The sequence below is a fragment of the Ahaetulla prasina genome, chromosome 6, assembly GCF_028640845.1.
Source record: "Ahaetulla prasina isolate Xishuangbanna chromosome 6, ASM2864084v1, whole genome shotgun sequence".
Taxonomy (NCBI): Eukaryota; Metazoa; Chordata; class Lepidosauria; order Squamata; family Colubridae; genus Ahaetulla; species Ahaetulla prasina.
The window spans coordinates 25,714,328-25,738,980 of NC_080544.1; the positions used below are offsets into that span (position 1 = coordinate 25,714,328).

Here is a 24,653-nt window from a genome sequence, read left to right on the forward strand (position 1 = left end):
CACTGATGCAAGGATACAAAGGTATTGAATAAGAGAATAACAGAGTGGGAAGGGATCTTGGAGATCTTCTAGTCCCACCCCCTGCTCAAGCACCATTTCAGACAAATGACTGTCCAATCTCTTCTTAAAAACCTCCAGGGTTGGCGCACCCACAACTTCAAGAGGAATAGTGAATAATCAGAAGAATAGGAATAGATGTAAATTCGATTCAGATATATCTATTTCCTTTTCTCTTATGTATCTCAATTGGTTAGGTTTCTCACTTCTAACCCATTTTCTGTGTTTTGTATTAAGAGAAGACATCAACTGCATCACATTTTTCATTCATCCCTGTTTTCCTTTTGGCAGAAGGTCGAAAGCTGAATGTCATCTCTGAGAAAAGCCAGCCTTCCTTTAAATCCAGGGAATTTCCTATAGAGAAAGACACCACAGAAACATTTTTCTTCCAGGCATTTCTTGGGATCCACTGTAATTGGAATAACATTTCACAAGCACTCAAGGCTCTGTAAAAAGCAGCCTTAAGAACAAATCAAGGTAAGATCACAAGCTAGGGAAAAGTTACAGACAGAAATGCATACATTGGTAAGAGTCAACGTCTAAGGTTAAGGGTCTTATGGCTTGAGAAATGGGAACAATGTTAAGTTTAACTTGTGGTTTGTTTTGTTTTTTTAACGATCAACCAAGAAGCATGTCTTCTTCAATGTTTTTCAGTTTTATCCATAATACAGTGCAAAGCCAGATGTTTTGCAGAATGAGCTCTGTTGCAAAAATTCCTTCATATTAACACCCCACCTGCCATCTGCTCCGAAACTCATAAGACAACTGAGAGAAGAATCTGCATCTGGACATTTTGCAAGGATTTCTAAAATGTCGGGATTCATTTATCGTGATCTACCCCTCCCGCCTTATCTTTCAAATGCTTCAGATCAATTTTGGGGTACTGGATAAGAGGAAATGTTGGCTTGGTCTAAGAAGCTTTTTGGGTTTGATCCAACAAACCCTTTTCTACTCAGTCTGCTACTCATATACTGTCCAACTAAACCATCTTTGCTCAGCCATTTTCTATTAGATACATGAGAGATGGAACATCCAAGTAACAAAGGATTTTGTTTCGTTTTCCAGAGATTTAAAAAAAAAGGGGGTGTGGACTTAATGGAAAACATAAAAATGTTTGCAGGTCAGTAAGCAAACCAACTGTCAAGATAAATGTCAGAGTAGACTCAAATTTCTGCTTGGATATTTTTGAAGTCAGCTGTGTGGCTCAACAGTCTTTGCCTCCCAAGGTTCGTCTTTCAGTGCTATAATGAAGGACAGTCCCTCCACTGAAGAAGACCTTCCATCATGGAGCATCTGCCACGAGGCAGAGGAAGGCAGGAGAATTCTTGCCAGATCGGTGGTGCAGCCAGGCTTTCTTGTCCTCTGGGGGTTATTGCTTGGGCATGGCAAAATCCCAGGCGGTCTCTTGAGCACACTTCCACATAGCCCTCATGAGCCGTGTAAAGCCCATGTCTTTGGGTTTTTCCAAACCCCTCATAAGCCTCTGCTTCATAATGGCAACAAATTCCTTATTGCTCAGCTCTCCATTTCCTGAGGGAAGAAAAGAGAAGACAAGTTCAGACAATGGAAAATGTAAACAACAACAACAACAATCCTGTGGCTGGGCCTGAACGGCTATCGGGTGCAGTCCCTATGGTTATGGGATTGCTGGTCTTTGGATCGGTAGTGGCTTAGCCACCGTGAATCAACCCAGGCACCTACCATCACCAGTGATGAGAAGAAATCACCAAAATTTCAAGTTGTCACCCGGGTCAACAAGGACCGCGTCAGATGCTACAGTTCCTGGACACCTGTCGAAAAATGGGCTAAAGGGCTCAGTTGCTACTGCTGGGGAACCAGGGTGTGCAAATGTAAAGCGCCTGGGACCAAAGCGCAAAACTTGGACAACCGAAGAAAATCGAGAAATCATCAAATGTTACTACGGATGAAACATGTAAGTGATACCCATTGTCATCGGGGCACTTGGAACCATGTCCAAGAATTTTATAAGATACATCAACAAACTGCAGCTTCCTGCAATAACACCAGCGGAACTGCATAAAACTTTGCTACTCGGAACATCGTATATCTTAAGAAAGTACTTGGTTGATACCTAGGATGCTGGCAGCAACCCGTATCAACCATTAACACCGGTCAATGGTATTTGTGATGCATTTTTGAATGTTCAGTTGACTGAGTTTCATGTTTAATGAATAAAGCAAATAATAATAATAATAATTCTTTGTTTTCAATCACTGTATATTTGCAATGAGTAAATACCTTTTCTTCCAGTAGTTCTGCAACTGCTGGCCCTGGTTGCTCAGCCAACGGTCCTGAGTCTTATAGCCCATTTTTCACCAGATATCCAGGAACTCCAACATCTAGCACAGACCTTGTTAACCCAGGTGACACCCGAGCTAGTATGGCTTTCTGAAATTTATGTCTCACCATATTTTTATGGGAGAAACACTCTTTGTCTAACTGCTATGATGACACCTGTCCAGTATGGTTGAACCTCTGGTATAGCTCTCATCTTCCTCACACCACACAAGCTCCACAACCACAACAAGGTAGTGCCTCACTGGGGGCATTAACAAATTTGCCATCAGTCAATTGCAGAAGGCGGCTTTACTTGGAACTGCTTCCATCCTGCGACATCTGTAACACCGTCCAACGTCCAGATTTGCCTATCCCAGGTCCTGGGTAAAGGACTAAATAGGTAGACAAAAATGCCAAACCCAGTCTGAACATCTGGCTGACTGTGCGATGAATAATAATAATGTCAACTTGTAAAGCATTCCAGGCCTGCTCTCGAGTTGCCATAGGCAGGAGGGAGGAGAACTGACGGAGCAGCTTGGCTGCCACAACCAGAAGCACATTCCACGCATACCTTTCTCCAGATTGTATCCCAGGTTACCAGAGCCAGCCGGGGAGGCGTGTTTTCTACCGCCTGCAAAAGTGCTCCGTTGGAGAATGTGATTTATGACACACCCAGGGAGGAGGGGGGAAACAGGGTCATACTGGGGCCGTAAATTACGTAGGGCAGAGCTGATTCCACTTGGATACTGGCAACATGTTGCTCCTAATAAATAACTGGATTTCTTTTGAAACTTGGCTCGAGGCTCATGATTTAATTAGGGCAGCCGTCAGAACCCTGATAAACAACAACAACAACAACTTGCAGCAGCCCTGTCAAAAAAGTTTAAGTCATTGAAGACTAATTTCTACTGACCCTTCATTGGCCCAGTTTCCCTTTGATCAGAAACACTAATTTCATTTGCGATGTCTAAATAAATTAGGGTGGAACACTGGTGTAGTTCCTACTAGTGTCATTCTCTCCACAAAAGAAACCCACCAGGATTTTTTTTAAAGGGTTGTTAATTGTTAAATGAAAGCATAATCAGCAATTTCTTTGTGGCCCAATTCTGCATCTGTTTATTATTTCAGGCAGAGCCTCTCCCCTTTTTCTGATTGTCTTTGTTCATTACCCAGATTTCTGATTAAAAAATACTATATTTCAGGTTTTGATGGCTCCTTTATAATAAACTTTCATTACTACACAACTCTGGTCATTCTTGTTCACCCTAATGGGTGGAATGGAAAAAGGGAGATTTTGGGAGAATTAAAAAACCAAAAGCCTTATTCTCACAGTCAAATATTATGTAGCTATAGACAAAGCCAACTAATATGCAAAGACCCATTGTTGTGAATAGATGAGATTCTGGCCCTTTAATTATTATCATGAACTCTGATTATTAAGAAACGGAATTTAATTATGGTCTTCCGTTGAAGTAGCGCCTTAATGATAATTTGGAGAAAGAGGTTATTTCACAAAAGTTATTTTTCAGCAGCCTTCTGGAAAGCTTATAATTTAAAATAGGTATTAAACCAGTACATTACAGTTCTTCCCTTCTACTCAGTAATGAAAACAATTCCCGCCTGGAATTGAATTTACCAGCAATTGAAACCATGCTAACAAGATAGGTACATATATTGTAACTTCGATTTTTTCCTATTATTCTTTCATGTTGCATTTAAAGAGGCATTTAAAGAGATGGAAGAGGAATGTTTTTCCTCTTATATTCAAATAAAAGAGTTGATTGATGCAATGAAAAATGATACAAGCTGGCCTTGATTAATACAGTTAATGAATTCCATGATATTATCATTGCATTGTTTGAATTTGCACCATTCAAAGTGATATTTCTGTGAAAAACATGGTAATTGGTTCCAGCCAATTTAAATATAAATGTTTATATGCATATTAGTGAAATATTAGCATAAAGGATTAAAAATTCTCTCTCTCTCTCTCTCTCTCTCTCTGTGTGTGTGTGTGTGTATAGACATTCCAACATCCTGTCCTATTTTAGTGATGCTATGACCACTTTCATGTTGTTAAAGTAAAGGTAAAGGTTCCCCTCGCACATATGTACTAGTCTTTCCCGACTCTAGGGGGCGGTGCTCATCTCCATTTCAAAGCCAAAGAGCCAGCGCTGTCCGAAGACGTCTCCATGGTCATGTGGCTGGCATGACTAAACGGCAAAGGCGCACAGAACGCTGTTACCTTCCCACCAAAGGTGGTCCCTATTTTTCTAATTGCATTTTTTACGTGCTTTTGAATTGCTAGGTTGGCAGAAGCTGGAACAAGTAATGGGAGCTCACCCCGTTACGCGGCACTAGGGATTTGAACTGCCGAACTGCCGACCTTACGATCGACAAGCTCAGCATCTTAAGCCACTGGGCCATCGCATTCCTTTATCATGTTGTTCAATGACATCAAATTTCTGCTCTAATGTAGTAATAAGGCTTTTTAAAAAAACAGTTATAAAGTTTTCTGCTGGACTCTTTTTTATTTTCTCCATTTTGTATACACAAAGATTAGCAATGTCTAAGACCCCCCAACTGTAACTGTGCATGCATGGGGCTCACATTAACTGAATTTTGGGTTGGATTGAAGGTTCAATATTCACATTATATCACATTTTTCAAACTCACACTAATTGTGACCTACTTACACAATGAACTAAGGTTCAGATGCTTTTATAACAAGCAATTCTGCCATCCAAGTTTCTGGGTGAGGAAATGCCTTTTATTGCCATTGAAAATCATAATTTAATAATTCTATCAAACATATATGCTTAGGGACTTTCTGACAGTATCCAGTCTTGCCATTTTACAAGGATGTAGTTAGAACCAGAGAGATCACAACTCTGAAATAACTTCTCTCTTTTTATGCACCACAGGTTTTATTGACTTTTATCCAGTTCAGCAAATAGGTTGCAAATATCTTTTATACTACAGGTAGTCCTTGATTTACAACAGTGACCATTTGAAATGACAGTGGTCCTGAAAAAAGTGACTTATGACTGTTTTCACTCTTAGACCATTGCAGCATCCCCATGGTCAAATAATCAAACTCCAAATGGTTGGCAGCTGGCTCATATTTATGACGGCTGCAGTGTCCCAGGGTTATGAGATCACCTTTTGTAACCGCCTGACAAGCAAAGTCAAAAGGGAAGATTCACTTAACAACCTAACTAACTTAACAACTGCAGTGATTCACTGCAGTGAACTGTGGGAAGAAAGTTCGTAATGAAGGAGCATAGTGATCAAACCAATATCTGCTGTTTGTGTCTGATACGATATATTGCTAGAAATCATTTGTTAGGAATTAGGTTTTGTTATTGGTTTCTGGTATTATTGTATTCTGTCAGAAATTAGTTGTTAGGAACTAATTCTAGCTGATTGTAGCCTTGATACTGATTGGCATTACTGCAAAGTTTGTTATCTCGCCTCTGTGTCATGCTCCGTGTTCTTTGCTTCATAACTAGGCACATCCTTGAAAATATAGAAATATTTAAATAAAATATTTAAAATATAGAAATAAAAAATATTACCCAGGAATATCAGGCCCCATAGATTAAGGAACCAGGGTAGGGAGTTTCCTGCCTTATACCACAGCAGGGGGGTTACCTGAAAGCATTCTGCTGAATAAAAAACTTGCCCAGGAAGAGAACCCCACACCCACCCCGACACAGGGCTATAGGTATACTCCATAGATAAGGAGGGCAGAGACAGGGGCCTCAACAAAGAAATCTTTGAAGATAAAGACCTACGTTGGTAACAAACCTTTGTCTCTAATTTAAAGTGACCAGATTTCAGCGATGGCAAAGCGGGACACCTTTGACCGGGGGGGGGGGGGGGCTGCGCATGCGTGCTGAGTCTTGCCATCTGCCTGAAGGAGGAGGAGTGGCTGCTGCTTCTCCGCTCTTCCAGGCAGGCTCGGCTCTCCTGAAGTCAAGCGGCGTCTCTCCTCCCTCTCGCGCCCCCTTCTCTGCCACTCCCCCTTCTCCGCCTCCTCCTCTTGCGTTGCCGCCTCCCATTTTCAGAATGGGAGTGAAACAAAAAAAAAAATCGGGACTTTTTGGAATTGCCGCGGAACGCGGGACAAATTATTAAAAAGCGGGACTGTCCCACCAAAAGCGGGATGTCTGTGTTGTGACCCAGGTTCCTGGACCCGGACTCCTGGACTCGGATGATTCAGAAAATGAGGGAGAAGACCTGGCAAGCCCTGCTTCTCTTGAGCCCTCTCCCTCCCTGGCACCCACTCAAAGGGAGGGGCCGGCAAGGCCTGATTCTCCCGGGCCTTCTTCTGATTTGGCAACGCCCCAAGAACAGTTTTGGAGGGACGCAAGATTACGAAGGCTTGATCGGCGTGCGCAGCAGCGGAAGAGTTGGGACAAAGCCAAGTCATAATTGTCATGCAGTGACATCTGCAGAGACTATAAATAGGAGGCGGGACTTCCTGGTTTTTTGTCTCGGACAAAGCAATGAATTTGGCGCGAGCTAACTGTTTCATGGAGGGAAGAATATATTCGTGAGTAATTCTGGCCTTATCTATAATTTCCTCGTTATCTCCAGAAACTTGGCAGGCCCGTGGGTAGACGTGGCCAGGACATGTATCTATGTAAATAAAAGGAAAAAAAGGAAGGCCTCTGACGGACTCTTTGCTGGGAGTATTGGGGAAGGACACAGAACTTTTTGTCCAAGACCTGACTAAAACATCTTCCACCAAAGATGGACCAGCAGCAGGTACAGCAGCAGTTAGAGCAGCTACAAGCGGCTAATCAACAGCTCCAGCAGCAAGTGGCTCACTTGGCAGGCCAACTTGCTGCCAGGAATGTGCCTGCAGCCCCCCATCCTCCCACCTCCTCCTCGCCGCAAGTGCCCGATAACCGTGCGGATAAGTTTTCTGGGCAGCCTGAGATGTTCCCGACCTTCTTGGGACAGTGCCAGCTCTACATGGCTATGAGGCCAGAGGATTTCCCAGACGACCGGGCTAAGGTGGCCTTCGTGATTAACCTTCTTTCCGGCTCGGCTGCTCGATGGGCCACGCCCTCTTGCTCCAGGACAGCCCCTGCTGGCGGACCAACAGCGTTTTGGCAGCACCTCGCACCATGTATGAGGACCCGTTCGAATGCTGACGGCAACCAGGCGCCTTAAGGAACTCCGTCAAGGGAAACGCCTGCAGGAGTACATCGCGAATTTCGTCTTTTGTGCCAGGACTCTGACTGGAATGATGCAGCGCTGGTGGGCGCGTTCAGGAGGGACTCTCAGAGGAATTGCAAGACGAGCTGGCCCGCGTGGGCGCGCGGACCTCGACAACTTGGTGCCCCTTTGTCTCCGCCTCGATGCCCGTCTGCAGCGGCGACCGTCCCGTCGCACCCCGGGACCCTCCGTCGACATCTGCACCCCACTTCCTGCACCACCAGCACCCAGGGTCGCCCCGTTTTGTAACCGCTGCGGAAGAGCCCATGGAGTTGGGAGCGGCCAGACCTCGCCTAACAGCCCAGGAGCGGAACCGGGCGCCAAGGGGATTGTGCCTGTACTGTGGGAGCCCGCCACTACCGCTTCTTGCCCCAAGCGAGTGGGGCACGACGCCGGTCCCGAATCACAGCGTGACCAATCGGAAGCGGGCAGGCCCGACCTCGGGAAACCCTAGGTCGGGCACGTACTAAGCCCCCACTGGGCGTTGGAAGTAGACTCTGGGCCCCTCGGCATCTGATTCTGGACACACGGATATGGTTGGGGAACCAGTCGGACGGGCTCCAGGCGCATGCGCTGGTGGACTCAGGGGCCACAACAAACTTTATGGACCAGGCCTTTGTGACCCAGTTTGCGGTCCCGTGGTTCCGGTGGACCCTCCGATGCGGTAGAGACAATTGATGGGCGAGAACTGGTGTCCGGCCCCATTAAATTCGCCACCCAGCCTTTGCGCCTGGCTATTGGGGACCATGAGGAGGCGATCCAGTTTTATGTCACGGCGGACCTTCATTTTCCCTTGGTCCTTGGGTTGGCCTGGCGGACCCACGATCCTCAGGTGGCCTGGTCGCGAACGCCATCTCTTTCCCGAGTCTGCAGTGCGTCGATCACATCCGCCACACCTGTGCCGGCCAGAACGTCCCACCGCTGCCATCACCTTGCCTCCTGAGCTGACGGACTTCGCCCGGCGTGTTCAGCGAGAAGGAGGCGGACCGACTACCCCGCATCGGCCCCACGATTGCCCGTGGACCTTCTGCCCAACGCACCACTGCCTGTGGGACGCCTGTATTCCATGTCGGAGCCCGAGTTGGCCGCCTCAGGGACTTCCTGGACAAAAACCTGGCCCGAGGTTCATCCGGCCTTCAAAGTCCCTCTCTCGGCCCCGGTCCTCTTTGTGAAGAAGAAGACAGGGACTTGCGCCTATGCTGTGATTACCGCCGGCTAAACGCCATTACGGTGCGGAATCGCTACCCCTGCCGCTCATCCCGGAGCTACTGGAAAGGTTGCGGAGGCCACGATCTTCACCAAGCCCGATCTCCGGGGGGCCTACAACCTGGTGCGGATACGAGAAGGAGACGAATGGAAGACGGCATTCGGCACCCGATACGGACACTACGAATACACTGTCATGCCATTTGGGTTGACCAATGCTCCCGCCGTTTTCAGCACTTCATGAGCAGCGTGTTCCGAGACATGTTGGATCGGTTCGTGGTTATCTACCTCGGCGACATCCTGATTTACTCCGGTCCAGGAAAGCCACCTTCGACACGCCAGTCTGGTTCTGCAACGCTATGGAGCAACAACTCAATGCGAAGCTGGAGAAATCGTCTTCTTCCGGACTTCCATAGAATTCCTCGGCATATCATCTCGCCCGAGGCATAGCCATGGACCCATGTAAAGTAGAAGCTTTGTGTAGCTGGGAAGCCCTCGTCGGGTGAAGGATGTTCAGCGCCTGCTGGGCTTCGCCAACTACTACCGGACCTTCATCCCGGCTTCGCCACACTGACAGCTCCACTTACCCAGCTCCTCAGGAAGAAGGTTGCATTCGGTGGGGTCCCCGCAGCAAGAAGCATTCACAGCCCTCAAGAAAGCCTTCGTCACGGAACCCGTCCTGAGGCATCCCGACCCGCTCCGGCCTTTTGTGGTGAAGCAGGCGTCAATGTGGCTCTGGGAGCGGTGCTGCTACAGGCTCCGGCGAATGGTGGCACACTTTTCCCGCGCTTACTACTCCCGGAAACTCAACCTTCCGGCGCAACTACACTATCTGGGAAAAGAGTTGCTGGCTATCAAGGCTGCATTCGAGGCTTGGCGACACCATCTGGAGGGCCCGACATCAGGTGGAGGTCCGAACGGACCATCGGAATCTCGAGCACCTCACCACAGCTCGGAAGTTAAACCAGCGGCAGATCCGGTGGTCGTTGTTTTGCCGGTTCAACTTCGCGTGACCTACATTCCCAGCGGTCACAACCGGAGGGCGGATGCCCTGTCCCGCAAGCCAGAGTACCTCTGCGCCAAGGACCCCTTCCTCCACGGACAGTGCTGCCGGCAGAAGCCTTGGCCGCAGCACGGAGCCAGTGGACTTGCGGGCCCAGGTGCGAGGCGCAGCGCCAGGACGCCTGGTCGCAGCAAAGGAGAGCGGAGGTGGGCCCCACGTCTCCTTGGACCTTGGAGGAGGACTTACTCAAGTTTCGGGCGATTATATGTGCCCACAGGACCACTCCGAGCCCTCGTCATGACCCAGTGCCACGACAACCCTGCAGCAGGACATTTTGGGTTCTTCAAGACCTCCACCTGGTGACACGGACCTTTTGGTGGCCCAGTGCGGCATGATATACATGCCTACGTGACATCCTGCGTACCGTGCCGGCAAGCCAAGACCGCCACGGGGCCCCTCCCGGCTCCTCCAGCCCTTGCCGACACCCGACAGACCCTGGGGCGATCTCTATGGATTTCCTGACAGACCTGCCGCCGTCCTCTGGGTTCACCACGGTGCTGGTGGTGGTGGACATGCTCACCAAGATGGCACACTTCATCCCATGCCGCGGACTGCCCACAGCCGCAAAACGCCCGTCTCTTTCTGCAGCACATCTTCCGCCTCCATGGTCTACCGGACAGGGTGGTTTCGGACCGCTGGAGTTCAGTTCACAGCCCGCTTCTGGAAGAGCCTGATGGCGCGTTGGAGGTGCAGGTATGTCTGTCGTCATCGCACCATCCGGAGACCGGCGGGGTACAGAGAAGGTCATCGGTATACTGGAACAGTATCTCCGTTGCTTCATCAACCAGCAACAGGACAACTGGGCCGACTACCTGTCTCTGGTGGAGTTTGCTTTTAACAACTCTCAGCACACCTCTACTCAGATGACCCGTTCTTTGCCAATGTGGGGTACCATCCGCGGCTCTTCCCTCTGGCACCACGGACTCTCCTGTTCCCAACGCAGACCTTCCTGACGGAATTGCATGCGGTCCAACAGTTGGTACGTCAGCAGCTGAATCGGGCAAAGGAGGACTACAACGGTCCGCTGACCGCTCCCGACGGGCAACGCCCCGCTGGCAGTTGGAGACCGGTGTGGCTCTCCACCAAACACCTCCCGTCCGACCGCCGGTAAAGAAGTTGGACCACCGATTCATCGGCCCGTTCCCTGTCGAGGCAGTCATCAACCCGGTAGCCTACCGACTGACCCTGCCACGATCCATGCGGATCCACCCGTTTTCACGGTCCCTTCTGGTTCCTGAGGCCACACCGAGTCCCCTTCGTGCCCAACAGCACCGTCACTGTCGCCGAGGACGGGTCGGAGGAATACGAAGTCCACAGCGTCTGAGACTCGCTGGCTAAAGGGTCGCTTCCAATATTTGATCGCGTGGAAGGGATACGGGACTGATTTCTCCTGGGTAGATGCCTCCGGCGTTCATGCCCTGACCTGGTGCAGGCCTTCCATGAGCAGAACCCAGCCCGACCGCATCCCGATCGTCAGCCCGGGGAAGGGCCCTGCGGTGAGGATAGTGTTGTGACCCAGGTTCCTGGACCCAGACTCCTGGACTCGGATGATTCAGAAAATGAGGGAGAAGACCTGGCAAGCCCTGCTTCTCTTGAGCCCTCTCCCTCCCTGGCACCCACTCAAAGGGAGGGGCCGGCAAGGCCTGATTCTCCTGGGCCTTCTTCTGATTTGGCAACGCCCCAAGAACAGTTTTGGAGGGACGCAAGATTACGAAGGCTTGATCGGCGTGCGCAGCAGCGGAAGAGTTGGGACAAAGCCAAGTCATAATTGTCATGCAGTGACATCTGCAGAGACTATAAATAGGAGGCGGGACTTCCTGGTTTTTTGTCTCGGACAAAGCAATGAATTTGGCGCGAGCTAACTGTTTCATGGAGGGAAGAATGTATTCGTGAGTAATTCTGGCCTTATCTATAATTTCCTCGTTATCTCCAGAAACTTGGCAGGCCCGTGGGTAGACGTGGCCAGGACATGTATCTATGTAAATAAAAGGGGAAAAAAAAGGAAGGCCTCTGACGGACTCTTTGCTGGGAGTATTGGGGGAAGGGAAACAGAACAGTCTGGTCACTATACTCTAATTGGGTAAACTTTGTCTCTAATAGGGTAAAATTTATATAATATTCTGAGCCACATTGGCAGAGGTGTGGTTATTCCTTACATGCATTTTGCCTCTATGTTTTGAATATAGCAGTCACCCAGTTCTTTTAGCTTTGGCCAAAAATAAAAGCTGTTATTTTTTGCATGCCTCATCTCGAGTCTCACTCATTTTGGCATCTCAGTGGCTCGGGGAAACTTCTGGGACCTTACAGTAACATGGGCCAAAATTCACTTAACCACTGATTGGCTTAACAACAGAAATTTTGGACTTGTTTATGGTGGTAAGGTGACAGCCTGTGTTTATTGTTTTTCACCCCTGAAATTACAACCTAAATTGTAATTTGTAATTGTAAATTGTAAAAGGCAGTTATTTGTACGTTTTCTCAGTTCACTGAATCTATAACTCTATAGGTAGTCCATTATTTTAATCCAAAATAAACTAAGGGAAACTAAACTTAACGGATTGCTAAGCTGGCTTGCTGAAACACACACAGAAACATCTCAGTGAAAAAGAAACACCCATCATGTGGATTACCCAACAAAAACTTCATTATAGTCGTTAACCAGAAATCCAACATCGTAAGTAAACAATATCCGATTAAATAAAACAGAATAAAACAGTCAACGATTTTCATTTGTAAGGTTTCTGTTGTATGTGTTCATTCTCTGCCTAGCGTAGGGGTCGGTAACCAGCGGCTCTGGAGCCACATGTGGCTCTTTTATCCATCTGCTGCGGCTCCTGGTTGCTGATCGGTGCCACAATTTTGAGAGGAGCTTCTGGTTGGTGGTGGTGGTGGGAAACATGGCACACCAGGAGAAGACTTTATGGCAAGGGGCAGGTTTTCTGGCCAGCTCCACAATTGATAAAGCTTTTGGTTAGGACAGGTAGAGGAAAAAGGATGCTGCGCTAGGAGGAGACTCTATGGTGGGGGAACTGGACTTCCGGTCGGCTCCAGAATTGAATGGGGAGGCTTCTGGTTAGGACCTTTGTAGCTCTTTGAGTGTTTAAGGTTGCTGACCACTGGCCTAGCGGAAAAATAGAAGACGTTAGGATTTTTAATAGCTATAAAATTGTTCAGATGACTAAGAAGATTGTTAAAGTAATGGCTGGAGAAGCAGTTGTCTTACCCCAGCTTGTCTGGTATAGCGGTTGAAGTTTAATTTTTCTTCTGAAGTTATAAATTATTTCAAGAGGAAAACCAACATGAGCATCTGGTTTTAAGCCAAAAGCTGCTCACAGAGAATCAAAGAAGTATGAAATAGGAAGGTCTTCTCTGCTCATTTGGTAAACGTTGTGTTGGCTCACTTCAAAATGCAAGCCAAATAAAATGTTCAAGAATCCCTAATTACATGGTGTAATCTTACTTTTCTATTATACTTCTTGACTTGTGTTTTTCTGCTTTATAACTCACTCTTTTTTTTGTTTAGTAAGTTTGTAATCTATCCAGATAACTCTTTTGCATTAAGTAGATTAAAAGATAATATATAGCAAGAGGCAGGGTGAAATGTAAAATTTGTTACTACCGGTTCTATGGGCGTGACTTGGTGGGGGTGGGGGTGAAAGGTGAACGGGTGGACGTGGCCAACTTTTTTTTTTTTACTTTTAAAAGCATTTTTTCTACAACCTCTTCTGCCGAAGAATAGAAAAAATTCTTTTAAAAGGCTCCTCTGATGATCCCAGCTGAGTTGCCTGATCGTCAGAGGCTTATGTATGTAACAATGAAAAAGAAATGTAATAACTATGAATAATAATATTATGTCTATTTGTATTAAAATGTATGATACCCAGGTATCACAGTATTCACGCATTGGTATGTATATAAATAATATAAAATAAAAAACTTGAGAAAAAAAAATATTTTAAGAAGCTATTACGGGGAGTTTGAACTAAAGTTAAGTCATGCAATAGGACCTCGTTTTCTTCCTGAAATTTGTCACGTTTTCTTCTTCAGCTGGATGCATGCCGATGCAGCTTAGGTTAAGAAATTTTGCGTGCAGCACAAGTCACACTGCCTGTCTTGAGTCCTCGAGACTAAAAAGATTTGCTTCTTTCATAAATAAATAATTCCAATATTTTCCAAGGTTGAGAATATTGGGGGTGTGGGTGGGAGTTTGGTTAGTTGTCATGTACAGGTAATTTAATGAGAAAGATTGAAAGGCAGAAGGGAGGGTTACCAACAAAACAAATTATTAATCAACTCTGTCATCCAGTGGCCTACTTTAGCGTCAAGATTTTGAAATCCCAGACTAATTTTTGTTTGCTTTTCCCAGCCTTCTTATCAGAAGAATAATAAACAATTTAACAACTTTAATCCCAATGTACTTAGCCTCGGTTAAGAAGCAGCCTGTCTTTTCCAAATTATTCTTTACAGCAAAATGGTGCCTCACAAGCCCTTCGGGACTGATTTTCAAATAATCTTCTGTAGCAACCTCTTAAATTTTTGTCCAACAACTCGCTGCCTTCTAGATATACTGAACTCCCATTAGAATCAAGGTAATGATTTCAGCTTGGAGGAGACTAGTATAAAAGTAGTCTAAAACTATTTTTGTACTTTTCCCAAAGTAGTAATAGTGAACTTACGCTGTTTACACAGGAAAGCTAATTCTTGGTCCCCGTTTCCATTCTGGCTGCAAGGGTTTCGATTCTACTTTTCAAAGGATGCTCCCTAGGTAAGGATAAAGGTTTCCTCTTTCCAATCATGTCTGACCAATCATGTCTGACTCATGAAATGCTCATCTCCATTTCCTAGCTGAGGGAGCCAGTGTTAACTGAAGACAATTTCCATGATCATGTAGCCATCGTGGCTTTATGGCAAAGGTGCATGAAGTGCTGTTCCCACCGAAGTGGTACCTATTTATCTACTTGCATTTGCATTCTTTTGAACTGATCACTTCTGGTTTACCAGCCCAACGTCTAAACCGCCAGGCCACCGTGCCCCTTATGGATGATCCCTACACTAAGATATTCAGCCGTCCTCTTTATCTCTCCTTTATCTTAACTTACAAACACAACAAAAAATTAAGAAATACATTTTGATTCAGAATATAAACAAGCTACAACACAACGTATGAGCTGTGGTGGTACAGTAGTTAGAATGCAGTACTGCAGGCTACTTCTGCTGCCTGCCAGCTGCCTGCAATTTGGCAATTCGAATCTCACCAGGCTCAAGGTTGACTCAGCCTTCCATCCTTCGGAGGTGGGTAAAATGAGGACCCAGATTGTTGGGGGCAATAGGCTGACTTTGTAAACCTCTTAGAGAGGGCTGTAAAAGCACTGAAGCAGTATATAAGTCTAAGTGCTAATGCTATAAGAAGTGTCTTGCTGGTTTGGACTTCTTGGGAAGCTCACAAGCAGAATAGAACGTCAATATATGTTTTCCCTCAATGGGAGGTAAGGCATTATAGTGTAATAATTACTGATTATTTCTCTTTTACTAAAATTTTCTTTTTCCATCTAATTATGTACTTGTTCCAGGTGCTCCATGTCTATATCAAAGCACATCTATTCTGATCAGAAGTGCTGGAAGTAGGGCGAAGAGCAGGAACACAGCTAAGGATGGTGATGGCTAAGTGGAAGTAGGAGAAAGAATGTACTGAGAAATTGGGGGAGTGAAATGGTTGGATATGCTAGGCTTGAGGCCGAGGACACTGGATGCAATGTCTAAGAGAAGTAAGGAAAGGAAAATGGTGGGAAGTTCAAGAATGGGTGATCCAGTTGGACAGTCAACAGTATTGTCTTGGGCTTTATGATGATCATAATCTATTGGCGTGCCTGCTCATCTGCTCCATTCTGTCCCATAGAGTGTCACTGGGCATGGTTGTCCACCCAGTGGAACTCTATGGAATGGAACACTAGCCAGTGATGAAGAGACACGAACAGCCACTGCGCCAGTGGTGAAATTCAGCCGGTTCTATCCGGCTTGGGAGAACCAGTAGCGCCAGCAGCGGGAGATTCCACCCACCTGCCCGGCCGTCATCACAGCCCGTTTTGGACCGAAGGCTTTGCGCATGCGTGGAGGAGGCATGCATGCACACTCACATTTGCAAACAGGTAGCGAAGGTACTAAGTAAATTTCACTCCTGCACTGCACACAATGAAATGTGAATGATTAAATGGTCACTGGATCATATCACAAACAAAGACATCCAGACAAAAAGAGGGAATCAAGGCTGTGGTGGTACAGACATGTGGTCAAGACTAATGTGGAATCCATTGTGAGGCAGGCACTTGTACGCAAGACCAGATGGCTGGCGGTCCCAGAGACGACCAAAAAAGTGATGGATGGCCTGCTTGCAGGAAGACATGCGACATGTAGGTGTATGCCCCACCGATCCTGCAGATTGGACGAAGTGGAGGGCGAAATGCAAAACTGAGGACCCAAAAATATGATGGAAATAACACAAAGAAGAAGAAGGAGGAGGAGGAGGAAGAGGCGAAGAAGAAGAAGAAGAAGAAGAAGAAGAAGAAGAAGAAGAAGAAGAAGAAGAAGAAGAAGAAGAAGAAGAAGAAGAAGAAGAAGAAGAAGAAGAACGGGCCTGCCTGCTCCCTAACTCATCCCATAGCCACCTTTTTCAGTCTTCCTTAAGGACCTTCTGTTGAGGTTCTTCAAGCAGGGCATAAGAAGGTAGAGCAAGGAAGGTAGGCTGGCAAGATTTACAATGGGCTGACAAATTAACTATGAAGAGGAGGAGAGGGGGAAAATGCCCCAGCCTTGTCCTACTTGTTCTGTCTTCTTTGGAGTCTGTTTTAGCCGAAACTAGAAACAACCAAAATGTTCTTCCTTTTAGTTCTACTGAATTGTAATCCAACCAGAATTGTTTGGCAAAATTCAAGAACTGGTTCGTTTGATGTTTGAAACATTGTCTTCCATGTTGCTCGTTCCCCTATTGCTTGATTAAGAAGAAACCCATTATTTTAACTCTGGAACAGATGGTGCCTCAAAGATTAACCAGAGAGGAAACAAGCATCAAAATAACAATGGGGATATGGCAGAAAAGAAGAGGTTGCTGAAATATATTTGACCTGTGTTAAGCTGCAAATAAGAAAAGCTCTGGAGTTGGCTGGTTTGCCACACGCAGCTTTGTTTTTTAGTGCACTGGTGAAACTACTGTGTTGCAATTACATTTCTGTCACCATTTCTTTTTATGATGATCCAGACAGGATTTATAAACAACACCAGGAAATAACAAACAATGGTTCGATATTACAGAGCTGAAAAAGAGCAGCCAGAACTATGAAAATGTTGAAGCAGTCTTATAGCTACAATGCCTGCAAGGGGGGAAAAAACAGAACTACGCAAGTAATCAGGGGGACCCATTTGATTTGAGACTGAAAAATCCCAGTCTTAGAATGTATGGAACTTGGACTAATGTCTAATAATATTATTGATGTTAAAGAACAACAACTACTCAAAATAAAGGGGAAGGAAGAAACAGAATATTTGTTAACATGGGACTCGTTTTAGCAATGGTTAGTTGACAGAAACAGAAGTTAGAAACTCAAAAGCTTAAGAGAATGATTATTAGTATGGATAAGCAAATACTATTATTAATGTGATTATCTATCTATCTATCTATCTATCTATCTATCTATCTATCTATCTATCTATCTATCTATCTATCCATCCATCCATCCATCCATCCATCTATCTCTGTCTGTCTGTCTGTCTGTCTATCATCTATATCTATCATCTATATCATCTATATCTAACTGTCTGTCTATCTATCTGTCTATCTATCTGTCTATCTATCTATCTATCTATCTATCTATCTATCTATCTATCTATCTATCTATCTATCTATCTATCTATTATCTATTTATATCTATCTGTCTGTCTGTCTGTATCATCTATCTATCATCTATTTCTCTATTTCCCTATCTATCTATCTATCTATCTATCTATCTATCTATCTATCTATCTATCTATCTATCTATCTATCTATCTATCTATCTATCTAACAACTACTTATCCTATGTTTTCTGAGTAGGGAGACAAGAATGCAAAATCCAGTCTAAACATTTAACCGACTATGCAACCAACCATAATAAATTATTAAATTTATATGCTGCTCAACTCTCGTGTGTGTGTGTGTATGTGTGTGTGTGTGTTAATTTCTTTTTTCGAAACGACATTTTAAGACTTTGTTCTCCTTCTTCAGAACAATACTAGCCAATATGCTAAATTAGACTTTTTTAAATTACATGATTATCCTGCATTTCCTTCAAGGTGCTTTAAAACATGGTGCACTGTTGTTACCTGTCCATAGGGCTGACACACATTCTGCTTGTTTCAGCATGAAAATGCCTACTGACTCTTTACGGAGGACATTCCGTCACAACAACTTCCATCTAAGTGCTAGCCCACTGCTGAGGCAGGCTGAATCAGATTTTAGAATGAAAGTAGCATTTTTTCTGCTACTGCAGCCCAAAACGTTCAGCGGACATTCTGAATACATTCTAGACCAGGGATGGGCAGCTATGGCCCCTGTATGACCGCTGGACTTCAACTCCCAGAATTCCTGAGCACAGCTGGCTCAGGAACTCTGGGAATTAAACTTAATCTTCTTTTTCAAAATATTCTGCATGATCCACCATACTTTAATCCAAAATGCTTTAACTTTTTTACAAGTCCACCATATATGGTAATAAGTGGCATCTTCACAATCGCATCTCCAACATTTAGCCTGTACATTAGGATAGATACATGACAACTTTTTGGGGTCTAAATGCCATTTATAAAACATCTTATAAAATTTTTCTCTCATATTTTGCACTTGTGTAAAGTTAACATTCGTCACCCAAATTCTTTCCCCAAGTTTCCAACATTATTGGTTGCTGAAAATTTTGTGCCCACTTAATCATACAATCCTTAACCAATTCAGTCTCTGAGTCTATTTCTACTAATACATTATACAACCTCTTAATATGCTGTTGGCCTTGATCTCTCATTTGTTTTAACACATTATCCTCAGTTTGCTTAACACCTATTTTTTGATCTAATTTCCATCTAGCTTGTAATTGTCCATATTGAAACCACAGTTCTTTCTATTAGGAATAATTATGGATTGTACAGCTATAGAGACTAAATTGATTTTGAATTTAATAACAGCCGCGAGACTTTTGATTGCTCAATATTGGAAGAAAGAAGAATTACCTACAATTGAAGAATGGACACTCAAAGTATCAAATCTGGCAGAAATGCAAAAATTTCTGCTTACTTGAAAGACTATACACAAGAAAAATATATTTTAGAATGGAAAATGTGGATTGATTATATTCAAAATAAGTATCAGATAAAAAAATATCGAATAGCATATGAGTAAATTTAGGAAATATTTTGTATTAGATATATTTTTGAAGGAGAGGGGAATTGAGAGTGTGATTATGTGTGGGGTGACTAGAGATTATAATTTAGGAATTATTTTGGATTATGATTGTTAGTTTTGATACCCTGCATTTTGTTCTGGGAAGTCGGGGTGGGGGGTGGGGGGTAAGGGGGAGGGAAATTGGGGGGGTTGAGGGTAAAGGATGGAGTGATGGTTAATGTACAGGGATTATTGAAGATGTATAAATATAATTAATGTAGGGTCGGGTCTGCCCAGTTACCATTTTAGAACGGTGGGGAGGGAGAAAAGAGGAGAGAGTAGGAGGTAGGAAAGAGGAGAAGAGGAAGGAAGAGGGGTAGAAGAGGGAGAAGGAAGGTGTAGGGTGGAGGGAGGAGAGGATGTAGATAAGAGAAGGAGAGGAAGGTCTGGAAAGTAGAAGAAGGTAGAAGAGGGAAGAGTGTTAAAAAGTGGGGTGGTGACTGGGCAAGCCCGACTAATTGTATATAACTGTACATTGGATGAGCTGTTTGATATGATTGTAAAAATAAAACTTTTTTATGAAGAAAAAAAAAAGGAACTCTGGGAATTAAAGTCCATAGATCATAAGGGGGCCATAGTTGCCCACTCCTGTTCTAGACTAGCTGTCTTTGGAGGTTAGTCATAAGCAGAGTTCCAACAGGCTTTCACATCTTGATGCTGGACCACTTATCTTGTCCCCTAGAACAGCAATCCAGTTGCTGGATAGTTGATAGTTGTTTCATCTGTGGCTGCAACAAAGACCAGCCACCTGTCTTGTGCAGCTACTTTCTTCTTTTTTTTGAAGAAGGAAACATCAATCTCATGTATGGCCAGATGCTGCTTGAAAGTCAATATTCCCAGTGGCAAGGAAAACAAAGCTACCTGTTTCTCTGATCCTCTGCATTAATTAGGCTTCTGTTCTCGGCTTTTCTTGAATTTAGAGAGCAATGGCTGCTTGGAGTATGCCTTCACATTTATAATATTTCACCCAACCTTATTTGACCGAGCCCTTATTTTAAGGCCAACAGTTTTTGGAAACAGTAAAACAAACGAGCACCAGTGGATTTGATTTTTGAGTACTATAAGGTTTGAAAATCAGCCAAGAGGTATGGTAGCTTAGACAGGCAATTCAGGGCCAACGTTAAGGAAAGGAAGCAGTAGTAGCGAATATATAACTTGGCAGCTGCTTTGCAAACTATGCTGGCCTTGGGAATATCATAAACTTCCAGAAGATTAAGAGATCAGCATTCTAGTGGATAAACAAACAAACAAACAAACAGCTGGAGATGCCCAAAGTAAAAAAAAAAAGTTGACCAAATGAACAATGAGTTGATTAAACCTCCACCCCCCCACTGAATTGATCAGAAAATATTCTAGTTGATTGGCTGATGGAACTCAAGGCAGCCAGTGGATAAAACTGGCAGGGAGTAGCCCTGGGAGAATGATTGGTGGCTGATTTTCTTTGTCAGAAAAATTGCTGGATGGAGCCAGGGGTGAAATGCTCCCGGTTCGGACTGGATCGCCTGATCCGGTAGTGATGGCTGCAGGTGGTTCGGAAACTGGTAGCAAAAATCCCTGCCTCCCCCCCCCCATGCCCAGTTGAGCCGCGCAATCATCAGAGGTGTTTTTTTAACTTTTAAAAGCATTTTTTCTTCAGGCAAAAAAATGCTTTTAAAAGTAAAAAAAAATAATCCTCTGATCGCGCGGCTCAGCTAGGATCGTCAGAACCCTTTAAAAAGCATTTTTTCTACAACCTCTTTGGCCAAAGAGGTTGTAAAAATGCTTTTAAAAGGTTCTGGAGATCAGGCAACTCAGCTGGGATCATTAGAACCCTTTAAAAGCATTTTTTTACAACCTCTTCAGCCGAAGAGGTTGTAGAAAAAGTGCTTTTAAAAGTAAAAAAAAAAAGTTGGCCATGCCCACCCAGTCACATTATCCCCCAAGCTACGCCCACAGAACCGATAGTAACAAATTTTACATTTCACCCCTGGATGGAGCAGAATGGAGAATAGAGAACCTACTGGTATCCATGAAACTACCTCACCCTCCTAGTATGAATGTATGATTGGCCTAGTTCTGAAGCATGGTAAAGTTAACCTTAAGGGGCTGGCAGGATAGAGGAAAACATCTAAAATGGCAGTGAGGATGGGCTCCCTCCATATAGCCTCGGCTTGTCAATCCTGCAAGGCTAAATGCAGATGAGTTCTCCAAGGTCACCTTGCGATCTTTGGAGTTGAGAAGTTTTTTTTGAATCTTGTTCTCCACTGATCGCAGTACAATATTGCAGAAAAGAGCAACAAAGATGATTAGGGGGCTGGAGGCTAAAACATACAAGGAATGCTATTTGTCTAGTCTAGCGAAAAGAAGGACTAGGGATGACATAATAGCAGCGTTCCAATATTTGAGGGGATTCAACCTATTTTCCAAAGCACCAGAACGCAAGGCAAGAAGCAATGGATGGAAACTAATAAAGGAGAGAGGCAACTTAGAACTAGGGAGAAATTTCCTAAGAGTGAGAACAATTAACCAGTGGAATGGCTTGCCTTCACAAATTGTGGGTACTCCACCACTGGAGGCTTTTAAGAAGAGACTAGACAACCACTTTGTCTGGAATGTTATAGAGTCGACTATAGAGTCTCCTGTTTGAGCAGGGGGCTGGACTAGAAGACCTTAAAGGTCCCTAGAAAGAGAATCGTTAATTTTCTTATATGACAGCGAGACTGCAGGTAAATGGAGGATACTCACCATCACAGTCAAAAAGAGCAAACACAACATCACATACATGGTCTGATAGTTCCACCTTTGCCACTGTCTTGGCTACTTGTTGCATCGTATCTGCAAGAACGAAAACAAAATGCCAGTCAGATGTGAAACATTTTGTGGGAAATGGAAGACTTAACATAAATCCACCGAAGCCTCTGATCAATTTTTTCCCCCCTGATGAGCAAAGTCAAGATAGGGTTTCCCCACTCTCTAATCCACCGATCCCCAATTTCAACATGAAGCAACCAGCTCTTTTCAAGCTAAATGCCCTTGCTAAATGGAAGGCTCTAAAGTGCTGAAGCCTACATGTCATTTTTCATTTAACTGCACCGCTGAAGCCAATCAGATCAGATGCAGCCGTTTGTTCTGATGGGTGTTTGATTGCAATTCATTGGACCCAATAGTAGAAAAGTTGAGAGGGCGGGAGAAGGAGTGGGAGGGAGAGAGAGAGAGAGAGAGAGAGGGAGGGAGGGAAGGAGGGACAGACAGACAGACAGAGGGAGAGGGAGGGAGGACTTAAAAAACTGCTAGGTTAAATACAGAAAGCCTGCATGGCATAGCTGCAGCTTAGCTCCAGATGGCTAGCTCCTAAGAGCACAGTACTGGTGTGAACAGCCTTTATCGGTGTCACTTGGATCAACGGGAGTACATCTGTGCTTCTTTCATAAATGCAGCTTTTTGAGTTTTGGTTACCCAGGAAATGATCCTGGTGGATTCTGTCAGATGTTAAAACACATATAAATACTCCTAGGACTCTTTAATACATCATTTCCATAGATGAAACAAGGCTATGTTCTAGGTCGGCAAGAAATGGCTATATGCCATAATTTATACCAAGATCTGAAAACTGATGAGAGTCACCTATGCAATCTAGGAGCTCAGAATTTTTCTCAACAGCACAGAGCCTGGAATCCATTAAATGTGGCAGAGCAGAGAGTGTCAGGGTTCCAAGTAAGACCCGCAACAAAAGAAAACTCCGAGGCTTGAGTTTCCTCAAAGTTACATTTTATTAGAGATGTCATATTAGCACATCTGGGAAAACCCAAATCTGAAACCTTCCAGTTTTCCCCACCCAAAGGAAAGTTCAAGACCCTGCCCAGCACCCACATGTCCATCACATGGCCCAATCCAAACACCGTGCAGATTGGAGATGCTTCCCAGTTCCAACCCTCCAGGTGCAGGGCAAGAGGTCCTTGACTTTCTGAGAAAGGAATGTTATTATGACTATATATCACCCATTCTCCATACACTCCCCCCTCCCAGGTTCCCACAGTAGTAAATGTGGCAGGCCTGAAGATGTAACAAAAAAGATGGCTTCCAGGCCTGACAGAGAGACTTTGCTGGTCTTCCCCTCCCCCTCCCACTTTCTTTATTGCAGGGATGAAGGAATCCATCAACAGCATTCAGGAATAATAACCTAAACCAGGGTTGTCAAACTCGTGGCCTGTGGGCCAGCTGTATCATGCGCTGGCCAAGCCCATGCCTGCCAAGCAAAGGGGGGAAAAGTTGCAATACGTCATGTGACAATGTGATGCGGCGAGTTTGACAACCCTGACCTAAAATGATAACAGAATAACAGAGTTGGAAGGGACCTTGGAGGTCTACTAGTCCAACCCCATGCTCAAGCAGGAGATCTTACACCAGGGATGTCTAATTGGAACTCCAAGACCTGTGGACTTCAACTCCCAGAATTCCTCATCCAGCCATACCGGCTAGGAAATTCTAGGAGTTGAAGTCCACAAGTCCCAAGGTTCCCAAGAATGAACATCCATACCCTATTCCAGGGGTGTTAAACTCATGGCTGGATGCGTCACATGCCCACCCCTGATTTAGTGAAGGGGGGGGGAAAGTCGTGATACATCATGTGATGCCTCAAGTTTGACACCCCTGCCTTATACCATCCAGACAAGTGGCTGCCCAATCTCTTCTTGAAGAGATTAAAAATAGATCCTGCCTTTGGAAACAGGATTTATTCTGAGGCCTTTATTCAGGATTTCTAGCAAGAGGAGCAAAGGCCCAGAGCCTGCCCCGGTCAGCTCTGCGCTCACTTGAATAGATGGCCTCTCCAATCCTATGTTGTGGAAGCTTCCTAGTTATTTCATTCCTTCCTCCCTGTTCTTTTTTTTAAATTACATTTTTTTATTGTTTTTTAAAAATATACACTCATTGTGTGTGGACAGAGTTGGTTCTGGGTATCATTCATATAAATCCAATTCTCAGTAACACTATTAGTAATCTCTATCACATTTATCAAATTTAAGTAATCCTCATGATATTGTTTAAACATACATAAAACAAAATGCCTAACATCTGTAAACTTCTAATCTTTCTATTATTTTTATTCATTCTAATAAAAAAAAATATTCCAATATTTCCCCTATCTAATTTTATTTCTCCCTCTTTCAGCTTACAATCAGGCTACTTTAATATTTAAAGGGCAATTTTTTCTAAACATCATCTCTTCTCCTCTTTAGTGCTTCAATTTTTATCCACTTTTTAATTTGCCTCCCACACTTCTCATCTTTGTATCTATCTTCATCTATATAACCCTCCTCTTCAGAATGGGCAACAGCATAAAACTGCGTCTGAATCTCAAAG

General features: G+C 44.5%; 1 protein-coding gene across 1 annotated transcript in view; it reads right to left on the reverse strand.

Moving 5' to 3' along the window:
• Positions 1-202: 202 nt before the first annotated feature.
• Positions 203-24,653, reverse strand: part of MICU1 (mitochondrial calcium uptake 1) — a 208,849-nt gene continuing 184,398 nt past the window's right edge. Inside the window, exons 11-12 of the mRNA XM_058187904.1 lie at positions 22,038-22,127; positions 203-1,587 (exon numbers count right to left, since the gene is read on the reverse strand). Coding sequence (XP_058043887.1) covers positions 1,427-1,587; positions 22,038-22,127 — 251 coding nt within the window. The 3' untranslated portion in view covers positions 203-1,426. The remainder of the gene's footprint in view (positions 1,588-22,037; positions 22,128-24,653) is intronic.